This window comes from Bubalus bubalis, chromosome 5 (genome assembly GCF_019923935.1).
Source record: "Bubalus bubalis isolate 160015118507 breed Murrah chromosome 5, NDDB_SH_1, whole genome shotgun sequence".
NCBI lineage: Eukaryota > Metazoa > Chordata > Mammalia > Artiodactyla > Bovidae > Bubalus > Bubalus bubalis.
Window position 1 is genome coordinate 37,261,828 of NC_059161.1, and position 13,641 is coordinate 37,275,468.

Sequence of the window (13,641 nt, forward strand, 5' to 3'; positions counted from 1 at the left end):
TCCCTTCAGCTAATGAAACCATACCTGAAAGTCATACCTAACAAAAGAGATGAGAACGATGATCTATTATTTTAAAACATGCTAAAAGACATAAGGAGAATGACATAAAACAGTAAAAAACAAGTTCATAATTAAAGCAACTCAGAAACGAGGTGACAGGATACAGAAATGATTTAAATGAAAGGGAAGGTTACAGTAAAAAAGGTGAAGAATATCAACAAAAGATAAAAGGAGTCCCCAGGGAGGAAAACCAAAGCAATGAAAAAGAATACCGAAAACCCTGCATGAAATACCCAAACATTTGAAACTAGATACTATAAGGGAATAACACATATTTGGGAAAACAGACCTAAAACCACCAAGATGTATTCATAAAATTAAAAAGAAGAGGAAGAGAAAGAAATACCTCCTATGATCATCCAAACAAAAAGACTAAATATTTTATAAATGAAAGAAAATCAAGTTGTTGTCAGAGCTTAATAGCAACATTTTATGTTAGAACTCAACGGAGAGAGATTTTCTGTTCTTAGAAATCTTACATCTGAGCCAGAGATGATATATCCAGCCAAAGTGACCTTCAGTATAAAGGCCACAGACAAACTATTAAAACAACATGTAAGAACTTAGGAATTAACTGTTCCCATGAGCCCTTCCTGGGAACACACTTCCTACCACCCGAGTGACCAGAAAACAAATGCCACAAGGATAGTGACACTGACCACTGATGGCCGCTTACATCACGAAGAGAAAAAACCAGACCCAGGGCTTACACAGATCAGAAACATTAAACCCCATTCGGATCAAGTCTTTAGAGTCCACTCCCAATGTACGGGGTATAAAGAAAAGAGAGGAGGGACTTCCTGGGTGGTCCAGTGGTTAAGAATCTGCCTTCCCAAGCGGGGAATGCAAGTTCGATCCCTGGTCAGGGAACTAAGATCCCACATGCGGAGGAGCAACTAAGCCCACGTGCCTCAACTACAGAGAAGCCCACGCACTCAATAAAGAGTGCATATGCTGCAACTAAGACCCAACACAGCCATAAGGAGGTAGACAGATAGATAAATAAATAAATATTTTTAAAAGGAGCAGAAGACAGAGGAGCATGTTACATTACACCACAGGGAAGCAACCAGTCAAATCTAAACTCTTGAAAACTATGGGACTAAAGCCTGATTTTATTACCAAATGAATTCCAAGGGAGAAAAGGAGAGTCTATAGATTAAAATAAACCCAAGAAGTCTATCAGTCAATCCCAATGTATGGCCTCTTATTGGATCCTGATTCAAACAAACAAAACTGTAAACACAAAAACACCTATGAAACAATCTGAACACTGGATGGATATTGAAAAATTATTAACAGTGGAGGTAATAATGAAATAAGACTGACCAAGAGCTGATAATTGCTGAACCCAATTGAAGGGTGTGTGGAGTTGTGCCTTATACTAATCTGTCCACTTTTACCTATGTCTAAAATTTTCCATGATAAAGTTTCAAAAACATGTAAACAGAAGAAACTAAATACTGGGATGCCCCTGGCAGTCCAGTGGTTAGGACTCTGCTCTTCCACTGCAGGGGGCATGGGTTTGATCCCTGGCTGGGGAACTAAGATCCCCCATGCCGTGGGGTGCAGTCAACTTTTTATTTAAAAGAAAAGAAGAAATTAAATACATAAATGCAGGCTATGATTATGAAAACAGAACTATATCTAAAATGTAAACCTATGCTGCAAAAAATTTTTTCTGGATACCTGAGTGTCTTGAAAAAATTTATGACAATGGTTTCCGAGAAAGAAATGATCTAGGTAAATAAAAATGACAACAGTAAGAGATGAATGCTGTCACCTGGACAGTGACCTCATCTTTCTACCAAAACACACTTTCTTCCTCTCATATGGGCTCTTATGTATCTATCTTGTAACAGTTTCAGACAATGTTATATTTCACCAACTATAAGCACATATAACACTATGTCCGCTCGTATCTACTAACTCCAGGAGACAAATAAATTAAGCCCAGGCCAAAGGTTTCCTTCTTGTCCCAACTCTAAATCATGAGACAAAACAACCTGCTGTGATTGTAATGGACAGGCTTTCTCAGTTCACAGCGTCTCTTTGTTTCCTATGACGCATTGATTCTTTGCACATGACACTTGCTTTTTTACCACTGCAACTGCTAGGAAATCAGCCTTGCAAAGATATGACATCATCACAAGAAGTATAATATGATCTAATGCCAAAACTGTAAACTCCTAAGACCTAGCAATTCGTGTGATGTCTCAAAGATGTCAAGACTGCTGGTTCCTTGAAAATTTAAAATATCGTGTCCCTGAATTTGCTGAGGCATCAAGAGTCCTGGACACAATTTGGGAGCCAAGGACTTAGACAATGAATAAACAAATACAAGGATCTCAATTTTTAAGTAAGTGCTGCTATCTCAATAAATTATAACATAGTATTTTGTATTTGAAACATACTATTTCTTTATATAGGCACACCTTGGAGATACCACAGGTTTGGCTCCAGACCACAGCAATGAATCAAGTATCACAAGAAAGTGAGTCACATGAATTTTTTTGGTTTCCCAAAGCATAAAAAGTTATATTTACACTATACTATTAAGTGTGCAACTGCATTATGTCTAAAAAATACCTGTGTCTGTGTGTCTGTGTATTTTAGTCGCTTACTCATGTCTGACTCTTTGCGACCACATGGACTGCAGACCGCCAGGATCCTCTGTCCATGGAATTCTCCAGGTAAAAATACTGAAGTGGGTTGCCATGCTCTCCTCCAGGGGACCCTGCCTGTCCCTGGGATCAAAGCCAGGTCTCCTATATTTCAGGCAGATTCTTTACTATCTGAGCCACCAGGGAAGCCTAATTTAAAAATACTTTACTAAAAACTGGAACCATCATCTGAAAATGCTTCGGACTTCCAGGGCAGTCCAGTGGTTAAGATTCCACGCTCTCAGTGCAGGCGCTGGGGTGGGGGGGCACAGGTTTGATTCCTGGTTGGGGAACTAAGACCCTGCATGCTGCAGAGTATGCCCCCCCAAAAAACCCAATATCTGAGAAGTACAATAAAATAAGGTATGCCTGTATTAATATTTTATGTATAAAATACACACATGTAAAAAAAATAAAGTCTTTCAATGTGAAGGAGTTCAATGGATTTAATGTGCTATCCTATTACCCACAGATACAGAAATCGTAAAATCTTCAATACACCTTGCCCGTAAATAGTTGGTCCTGTGCATGGTTTCAGTGCCCATTTACTCTCTCTGAAAAAAAATCCTATCAGTGAGTTTTCCATTCCCTCACCTGACTCAGCTTCCAGTGGAACTCTGCAGGTTTGTATTTCTTCTCTTCTGAAGGATCCTGACGGAGGAGGAAAACCAGCCGGCAGCCATGGACATAGAGTGAGTAATGGTGTCGGTTCATCTCTGCAGAGAGAAATTCTACTGGTAAACCGCCAGCTTAACTCACTACTCACCAGGCAGCTTTTGCAGAAACTAACACCTGTGCCCAGCCATTTTTATTCTGGCTGGCCAAAAATTAATTCTGTTATTTCACAAACACTTTGTGGGTTATTACATTCAATAGTTACACCTGACACATCTGTAAATCTTCTCCAGCACCGTTGAGTTTCATTTTCACTTTCTGCATGAGAATTAATCACTAAGGTTTTCTGTCTGTTAGTTGAATATTCACATCATCTGAAGTATAACTATATTCTGAAGAACTACCACCTTATGAGACTCCAGTATACATGTCACTCAGACAATTAGAGAAAGTATCTGCATAAAATTCACCGAAGAATTCTTCTTCACTCAAAATTTCATTATGCATCATTATGAAAAAAATTTAGGGTAATAAACTTGTGTTTACAATATACACAAGGTTGGAACAAAAACCTAAGAGCAAAATGTGAATAACAACAATTGTTAAGTTGTGCAGTGAATCCTTGATCAATTTTAAGTTCTAACAACTTAACACAGTGATGTTAATCATATCACTCTCTAAAAATGTGTGTCTCCAGTTAATAATGTGTTAAGACCCAAAGGAGAAATAAAAGCTGTTATTTCTTCAATGGATTTTGAAGACAGTTTTACCAGCCTAAATGAACTCTCCAGGGTGGGCCAAGGCAGGGTTAGGAACAGATACACTTGGGTTTTGGGCTTCCCAGGTGGCACTAGCGGTCAAGAACCTGACTGGAAATGCAGATGTAAGAGCTGCAGGTTCAATCTCTGGGTTGGAAAGAGTCCCTGGATGAGGACACGGCAACCCACTCTGGTATTCCTATCTGGAGAATCCCACGGACAAAGGAGCTTAGAGTTGACTTGACTGAAGCGACTCAGCATGCATGCATGCACGCAAACATGCACACTTGGGCTTTACTGAGAAGTGGGGCCTGATCCACTGAGTAAAACTAACAAATGCCTAGATGCCAGTGCCAGATCTTGAGCAGGGAACCACGAGTGTCACCAACAGCCTGTGGGGGCCTTTAGGGTTAGAATAAGTGCTGGCTCCAGGCTCCACTGCAAGGATGTCCCTTACAGCGAAGCTGACCTACCTGTTTTGTCTGAGCTGCAAACAATCGTCTCCTTCTTCTTGCCAAATGGCCCATGCCTCATCCACACAGAGATCGTAAAGGGCTCCTTGGGGTTGACAGAGACGATGCTGTCTGGGACCCTCACTGCCTGAGTGCCGTTGAACTCGAAGACCTGGTCGCTGTCATGGCCGTTGTCCGTGGGAAGGCCAATAGTCCAGTTCCAGGAGCCTCCTGGGGAAGGTAGCAGCTCAGCCGTGCCAGACGCAGCACCTGAAACAACACAGTGACGCTTACTGTGCACTGTGCGATGAACTCACGTGGGATAAGCATTTCAAGGCCCACGAGGTACAGTCTTTATTTTAAAATTACTATTGAAACATAGTTAACTTACAATGTCATGCTAGTTTGAGGTACACAGCAAAGTGATTCAGTTATATACGTATTCTTTTTTTACATTCTTTTTCACTATAGGTTGGTACAAGATATTAAGTAGAGTTCCCTGTGCTACATAGTAGGTCCTTTTTGTTTATCTGTTTCATAAATAGGAGTGTCTATATGTCAATCCTCTGCCCTTTCTCCTTTGAAAAGCATAAGTTTGTTTTCTACGTTTATGCATCTATTTTGTAAATAAATTCATGTGTATCTTTTTTTTTTCTTCTTCTTAGATTCCACATATAAGTGATATCATATGACGTGCATCTTTCTCTGTCTGGCTTACTTCACTTAGTTTGATAATCTCTAAGTCCATCCATGTTGCTGCAAATGGCATTATCTCATTCTTTTTCATGGCTAAGTAATATCACACACACACACTTTATCCATTCATCAGTTGATGGACGCGTAGACTGCTTCCATGTCTTGACTACTGTAAACAGTGCTGCTCTGAATACCGGTGCACATGTATTAAGGTACCGTATTTATCTTAATGGCTAAACAATTTTATTCAGTTTTCTTTTCCTCAAAACTAAGAGTTATTACTAAAAAGATTAAAAAATAACCATGGTTATTATCTTAAAAAAAAAAAAAAAAAGGAATAGAGGAGTTTTAACTTTTAAAAACTGTGAATCACTATGTTGTACAGCAACTATACTTTAATTAAAAACAAAAGAAGCATCACTTGTGATCTCACCCCACTGTATACACTGCTAACATCTGGGTATAAACACTTCCAGTCCTTTCTTTATGAAAATACACGTATTATTAAAATATGTATAATGTGTATGAAAATATATTATAAAAATGGACTCCTACTCTGTACTTACATATAGGACCATTCATAGTCTAGAGCACAATTTAAAATGTCTGAACAGCACTTTATTGTATAGAATTTGTACAATAATTTATTTAACTGATCTGTCCTGTGCGCAGAGTCACCTCTAATTCTTTTCTGTGATAAACCTTGCATCGACGAGGACCTCAGTGTGTCTCCATGATTATTCCCTTAGGATAAATTCCTAGAAACGGGATACTAAGCCAGAGTACATGAGACATTTTCACAACTGTTGTTAAACACTGCCAGGCTCAATTTTTTTTTTAATTCGTCCACAGAGAATTCTGCAACCTCTCCCAGCCCCTGGGCCCTTGACTTTCCTATTCCTAGGAGCAGCAGGACTAGGCTAGAACAGACTGGTCTTTCAAGTATCATCTGATCTCAGTCCAAATCCAAGCTCAGGCTCTTCCTAAAAGTGTGAGGTGACTCAGCCTCCCTCAGTCTCAACTAATTCCTCTGGAAAGATGAGGAATAACTCCACTGCCTTTGTGGGCCTGATGGGACGATAAAGAAAATAACACGTGTGCAAGTAACCTAGTGTATAGGAAGCACTCGGACAGGAAATTTTTTCTATCTTTGAACTGTTCTGCTGAGAAAATGCTTATTTAATATCAAATAAATAATGGCAGCAGCAATATGGATGAAGCAAGAGACTATTGTATTGAGTGAAGTTAAGTCAGGAGAGAAGGAGAAATATCCTATGACATCCCTTATATGAGGAATCTTAAAAGAAATGATACAAATGAACTTACAAAACAGATACAGACTCACAGACTTAGAGAAGGGTGCCAGGGGTGATGAATTGGGCGGGTGGCGGTGGGTGGGTGGGTGGGGGGGATAGTCAGGAAGTTTGGGGTCGACACTGCTGTATTTAAAATGGATAACCAGTAAGGACCTACTGTATAGCCCAGAACTCTGCTCAATGCTATGTGGTGGCCTGGAGGGCAGGGGAGTTTGGGCAAGAATGGATACAGATATATGTCTGGCTGAGTCCCTTTGCTGTTCACCTGAAACTATCACCACGTTGTTTGTTAACTGGCTATACCCTAGTACAAAACAAAAAGTTTTAAAAAATAAAAAGCTAAAGAAGAAGAATGGTATTATGAGAAAGCATGGTTTTTACATTATACTTACATAATTTAAAACAGAAAATACTCCAGACCTCTTCATTTACACATTTTTAGGTACCTGATTACGAGAATCTGGACTCATAGTCAGACACCCAAGTATATTCAGCACAAGGATGAGCCAACAGAGAATATACTTTTTCCCTGTTGCTGCTTCTTCATATGACAATTTTCAATTATGTAAGAAAATTGGTTACCCAAGTCTGTTATCATTTAGTGAAGAGACAGGTGAGCATCAGAAAACACTGCCTCCAAAGCTCTTACTGAGCAGCTCCTGGAACACAAGAGGCCCTTCTGATCATCAAGAAGCAATTTAAGTTAGTGGTGTTCTGGGACTTCCCTGGCGATTCAGTGGTTAACACACCATGTTTCCACTGCAGGGGATACAGATTCAGTCCCTGGTCCGGGAACTAAGATCCCATGTGCTGAGCAGAGTGGCCAAAACATAACATAAAAAAGTTACTGGTGTTCTACCACCAGCTGCGTGAAAGATTCTTCCTCAGCATTTTCCCTGAGAGGTATCCATACCTCTCCTCTACCTGACTTACATAAACCCGAAAAATATCCAGACTGATGGTGAAGATGGAGAATGAGCCTTGGGTCAAATTCTCGACCATTCTGTGTTCTACCTGCTCCATACCTTGTTTGTGGGACACAAAGACTATATATTCAATGCAGGTTTCGTTTTCATTTCCTATTTCACGTTTGCCAAAAGCAATCACATTACCTAGTTTTTTTTCTTTAGTCCTTAAATAATAATTTCATTTCATTTAAAGCACACTCCTTACAGAACCCTTATTTGGATGATTCCCAACGTATGTTAGAGAAAGACATGCTTGAAATCAGTGGGTCTTAAGGTAGCACACACACATACCCTTCTGAACGGGCTTTTGGGGCCTGGGGTTCCTCCCTCGCCTCCTTACCGCAGAGCCGGTGAAGTGACTTCTCGGAGTAGGTGTCACGGTCACAACCCTTCCCGATGTGGCTGGTCTCCAGCTCCACCACCACCTGTGCCGAGGCCACCGACTCGTCACACGTTTCCAGGTGGACATTCGGAAAGAGTGTCAGAGCACCAGTGCCCGGCTCGTATTCCACCCTGTTGTTCCATCCTGCGTGGGCCCACAGGGAGGGTGGAGTGGAGGGGAGAGGAGGAACACTCCTGTTAGGTCTCCATGGTGGACAGACTTTTGGAGCAGGTGCGAGAGCAGCACAGAGAGGAAGGCTCACCTTGCCACCCAGGGGTGCAGGTGGGCTTGATGCTGATCTTCACCAAAACGTCTTCTGCCGCTCTTTTCTTCCCGCAGTCGTAGGCTGTGACAGTCAGCTTGTACTGGTGCTCTTTACCATAGTTCAGCTTCTCCGTGTTTTTAATGTAACCTTCCAAAGGGAGAAACAACAGTGAGAACCCAAACCCATTCCGTTTCCCTCCTCCTGACTTTTTTTAATTCAAGTACAGTTGATGTACAATACTGTGTCAGTTTCAGGTGTACAGCAAAGTGATTCATGTATATATACATTTTTTTCCAGATTATTTTCAAACCCATGTTGTGTTTTACTTCTGTCGTCCTATGCTGAAACACAAAATGCATGTGCTTTCAGCCCTGGAAGTACTAACACAGAAATAAACTGATGCTTCAGATAATTAACACTCAGTTTGGCTTTCCTGAGCTTGAACATACACTGAATACACCTTGAAAGATTGTTTAAGCAGAAGAATGAGTCTACAGAATGCAGCAACCATTTATTCTTACAGCTGTATTTGATTTTATATTTAAGATTTAATATGTTAAGGGCTTCCCTGGTGGCTCAGTGGTAAAGGAGACACGGGCTCGATCCCTGGGTCTTGGGAAGATGCCCTGGTGAAGGGAATGGCAACCCACTCCAGTATTCCTGCCTGGGAAATCCCACAGACAGAGGAGCCTGGCAGGCTACAGTCCATGGGGTCACAGAGTCAGACACGACTTACTGACTAAACAACAACAAGATAATGTGTAAAAGCATAAATAGACAAAATAATCCAAGTAATTCAAATATTAAATATGAGATGGAGCTGCATTAAATACTTTTTGCTAAAAGATTTACTTTGTTAGAGAGACTTCCTACCCTCGCAAAGCAGGAGAGAAGCCTGCTTTCTCAACATGAGTGCAGATATCTGCAAAGAGTTTGCATCATGTCCATCATTTCATCGAAGATTCTGGACTGTGTGTTAACAATGGAGACACCACAGGATCATCAAGAAGCCATAACCCAATAAAGAAGCTGAGCTCCAGACTAAGTTAATACTGTTCCATTACTAAGGATGGAGGTGGGGCTGGCAGTAAGGTATCAACTTCATTTTCAAGATGAGGCAGAAGATTCCAATGTGATGGAGAACAGAAAACAAGGCAAATTGAGAAGCAGTCTTGTTCGGATGCAAGCTGGCTGAAAGGTAGGGAGATGATAAAATAAAAACATCTTAGGCAGTGGATTTTTATTAGATTTCGGTGGGAAAGGAGAAAAATGATCATCCTAAAAGAGAACACCAAACTTTGGTGTCAGAAAACAGGCTTTCAGGGGACAGAGTAAAAATTTAAACATAATCTAAACAGATATTTCTCCAAAGACATACAGATGGCCAAAAGGCACCTGTATGAAAAGATACTCAACAAAGCTAACTATTAGAGAAATGTAAATCAAAACTACAATGAGGTAGGGAATTCTCTGGTGTTTCAGTGGTTAGGACTCCGAGCTTCCCTGCAGGGAGCAGGAGTTCAGTTCCTTGTCAAGCAACTAAGATCCCACAAGCCACTTGGCATGGACCCCCTCCCCCCCTTCCCCGACACACACACAACTGAGTCACTGTGCTGTACACCTGAAACTAACACAACATTGTAAATCAACTATACTTCAATTTAAAAAAAAACTTAAGTGTGAAACAGACACACCAAGTTAGGTCTTGCTATGGACTGAATGTGTGTGTCCTCCCAAATTCTTACACTTGAAGTTGTGACCCTCATGGTAATGTATTAGGAGGTGGGGCCTTTGGGAGGTGATGAGCTTTAGGTAAACTCACAAGGGTGGAGCCCTCGATATGGGATCAGTGTCCATACAAGAGAAAGAGACTAGAGCTTTCTCCCTGCCATGTGGGGACACAGCAAGAAGCAGGTCCTCACCAACACTGAATTACTGAGCACTCTGTCTTGGACTTCCCAGCCTCCAGAACTGTATGAAGTTAAGTGTCTGTCATTTTGTGTTTATGGTGTTTGGTAAGAGCAGCCTGAATGGACTGACTGTGAGTTTCACTGAAGTGCAGACAAAGTTTGGGTTTGAAGCCAAATGGTGTAGAGGGGGCTGCCTGCCCCATCTCCCCGTCGGGGAGGAATGCACCCGCTTCTGGGTTCTCACCATCTTTGTCAACGGTGAATGGCACATCCGGGGTGACGATCTCATAGTTGCAGATTTGGCTGAACTGGGGGGAGCAGTCTGCGTCCACCGCCTCCACCCTCAAGATGCTGTCGTACTGCTTCCCCTCCACCACTGTGGCTTTGTAGGACTTCTCCTTGAACACGGGCGCATATTCGTTGACGTCGTTCACCTGAATGTGGACAGTTGCTCTGGAAGAAGGGGGAGGAAAAAAGCTGTCAGTTTTGCTTATTTGTATTTTTACCCGAAGAATAAACTTCTGCCCTATGGTTAAATTTCCTTTTTTTCCGATATCTTGTTTTATTAAATTATATGTGGAGATGAAAATTAAACTGCTCACTGTTTTTAATTTAGCATGGAGACAACAGAAAGTTAAAACAGGAATTTGGGTTGATGCTACAAAGTCCTACTAAGTAAGGCAGCTGGTAAATAACAGACTTGGGAGACTTCCCTGGTGGTTCAGTGGTTAAGACTCTGTGCTTCCAAAGCAGGCAGCACAGGTTCAGTCCCTGGTTGGGGAACTAAGATCCCGTACACTGCATGGAGCAGTCAAAAAAACAAAACAGAGAGACGGGATTTTCTTGACAATGTAGGGCAGAGCACGCACAAGGGAGGTAACTATATACCAGATATCTGTTTGTGCTCAACCCAGAAAGTTGGAAATATTTTGTTACAAAATCCGGGAAAAAAAAGTTAGGAAGTAGAGGTAAAAAGCAGAGATAGAAAATGGGCAATTATGAGCATTAAAACAAGTTTTATCCTGCTTCTAAGGGAGAGCATCAGTAAACCACTGCTGGGATATCACCCACTACTAACCAACAAATGAAGGACTTCAACTTGCCCTCCCTGATCAACTACATTCCATCTTCCCAGTGTGGGCACAAGAAAACTAAGGCATCATCAGACCAAGCTACTGAAAACCATCAGTCTCGAGTGCTACTGACCAGGGCGTGTTTCTGAATCAGACAAGGTCCCTGACTGAAGGCCTTTGTCAAGGAAAACCGCAACATCGCACTTTGTAAAATGGATGAGGCATGATTCACTGGCATGTAGCATCCAGCTATTCACCAAGACCCTCCCTACCCCATGGTACTCATCTATCCTGACCCTCATAGTGGGATATGTGACATCACCTCACCCACGGAGCTTCTTTCCTTAACCAATACAGTAAGAAGAAACTGACACTTGGAAGAATTAAATTTGCCTAATGTTGGGGGACTAGTAAATGGTGGAGAAAAGACCTAGAAAAAGACTAAATCTAGGTCTTGTCCAATTGTCTCCGTGACACCAGTAGTTCTCAACTGGTAAGAAGCACGTGAACACACCCAGGATTGGGGGCAGAAGTAAGCTTTCTTTCACCGGCTCAAATGCATTTCATGCCCTTAAAATTTATGGGGAAAAAAAAAATACATATATATATAAACATAACAAAAGAATATCTTCCTCCAGGAAAAGTGGGCTTGTCGAATTTTCAGTGGAAGGCCCTAGCATTTTTACTAGAGTAGCTGGTAGAATAAAATTACTCATTCATTTATTCAACATCTAAGAAGTATTGGACACTTGCTGGGAGCCATACACAAGGGTAAACACACAGGATTCCTGCCCTCAAAGAGCTGACAATTTCAATGGGGACAATCAGAAACTATCCTCTGCCTTGTGTTTCAAAACTGAAAGTCGTGGGACTTCCTTGGCAGTACAGTGTCTAAGACTCTGCACTCACAATGCAGGGAGCCGGGGTCCGATCCGTGGTCAGGGAACCAGATCCTACATGCCACACTAAGAGTTAGCATGCCACAACTAAGACCTGGCACAGCCAAATAAGTAAATATTTTAAAAGCAAACAAACAAAAGCAGTAAGTTTTAGGACAGTGGCAACAGTCACCGTTTTCCTTACACACACACACACACACACACACACACACACTCTTTGTCCCACTCACTTACTTGTGAGATTTTTTCACATTGGCCCCGTCTGGCCCCTTCCCGCAGTCATAGGCCTGGATGGTGAACGTGTAGTCCTTCTGCAGCTCACAGTCCAGCTTCTCTGTGGAACGAATGACCCCCTCGCCAGTGGATTTATCCACCACCACTGCGTCAAAGGGCACATTCTGTCCATGAATCTTAAATCCACAAATCTCACCTAGGGAGTCAAAGCGGCATGGGTTAGGATTTCTGCCACACAAACCCAGGGTGCGCTCCCCTCCTCCCCTAAAGAAAATAAACAACGACAATTCGGCAGCCAGGGGGTGGGGTGGGGGGAGGGTCTGTGGACAAAGCGAGGGCACTTGTGCTTTCATAGGGGGTAAGTTCTGGGGGCTTTAGTAAAAAGAAGCATGTTCTGGCTTTCCAAGCAACTTGTTTAACTTTGCATCCATTCATGCAGGAATACAAAAGAGAGAAAGAGAAAATATAGACAGGCATTTCACAGGAGTACTTAGGAGAGCTCCGGGGTAAAGTAGTTTCATTAGCAAACAGCCAAGGCCTGGTAACACAGAGGAGCTGCCCAGAGACCTGGGAGGGCCGGGCAGTGGTTTTGATTTGGACCAGAGAGGAGGCTAAAAGGCACAGTTAAGTGTTGAGAAAGGAAGAAGCGTGAGGCATAGATAGGTTCAGCACCAGAATTACAGAAGGTCTGTCCAAAAAAAAAAAAAAAAAATCTAAGAAACAAGTCTTCCTGTGCAATGAGCCTGGCTAAAATTAGGGAATCAAAACAAACTACTAAATGAGAAAAAGGTAGAAATACCAACTTTTCAGGCATCCATTTCAACAGCTATCATCTATGATTGAGATACAGTCTCCATTCTGGGGAGGGATGTGCTAGGCTGCCCTTGGTTTTGGACTTTATCCTATCAGACCTGAAGAAGAAGCCTGCCTGGGAATGGAAGTGCATCCAAGTTCGTTTATGAGCTTCATTGGGAGTTAAAGTGTAGGTCTCCATTCTGGCCCAGGGGAGAACACATATAAACATTCTGATGCGTGTAGAATATATTTCATGTAAAAACAAAACTTCCAAAATTACAACAAGCAGAAAATGGTTACACAGTGAATCTCTCAGATCCAATTTTTTAAAAAAAAATAGGATTATCCATATAGTTCAAATGGATGTCTGATTTCCAGATATTTCTAACCAAGGGTTTGGTTACATACAATTCCCATCAATAGACTTAAAAAATAGAAACAAAGTAGGAGAATAAATAGGGGGAAAAGAGCATGACAGTTTCTTCTGTTTGAGGGCTGAGTCCCAATTTCATTAACATAGTTAGTGGGTTAATGTCATAAGAGGGATAGAAAGAA

At 41.7% G+C, this 13,641-nt stretch overlaps 1 protein-coding gene across 9 annotated transcripts in view; it reads right to left on the minus strand.

Annotated features, from left to right (window-relative positions):
• CLSTN1 (calsyntenin 1) overlaps positions 1-13,641 on the minus strand; it is a 75,321-nt gene that overhangs the window by 14,460 nt on the left and 47,220 nt on the right. For all 9 annotated transcript variants that reach the window (XM_044942968.2, XM_044942971.2, XM_044942969.2 and 6 more), the window contains 6 exons: positions 12,292-12,487; positions 10,330-10,538; positions 8,173-8,322; positions 7,869-8,054; positions 4,570-4,818; positions 3,318-3,439 (listed from right to left, as the gene is read on the minus strand). In XM_044942968.2, the coding sequence (XP_044798903.1) occupies positions 3,318-3,439; positions 4,570-4,818; positions 7,869-8,054; positions 8,173-8,322; positions 10,330-10,538; positions 12,292-12,487 (1,112 nt within the window). The remainder of the gene's footprint in view (positions 1-3,317; positions 3,440-4,569; positions 4,819-7,868; positions 8,055-8,172; positions 8,323-10,329; positions 10,539-12,291; positions 12,488-13,641) is intronic.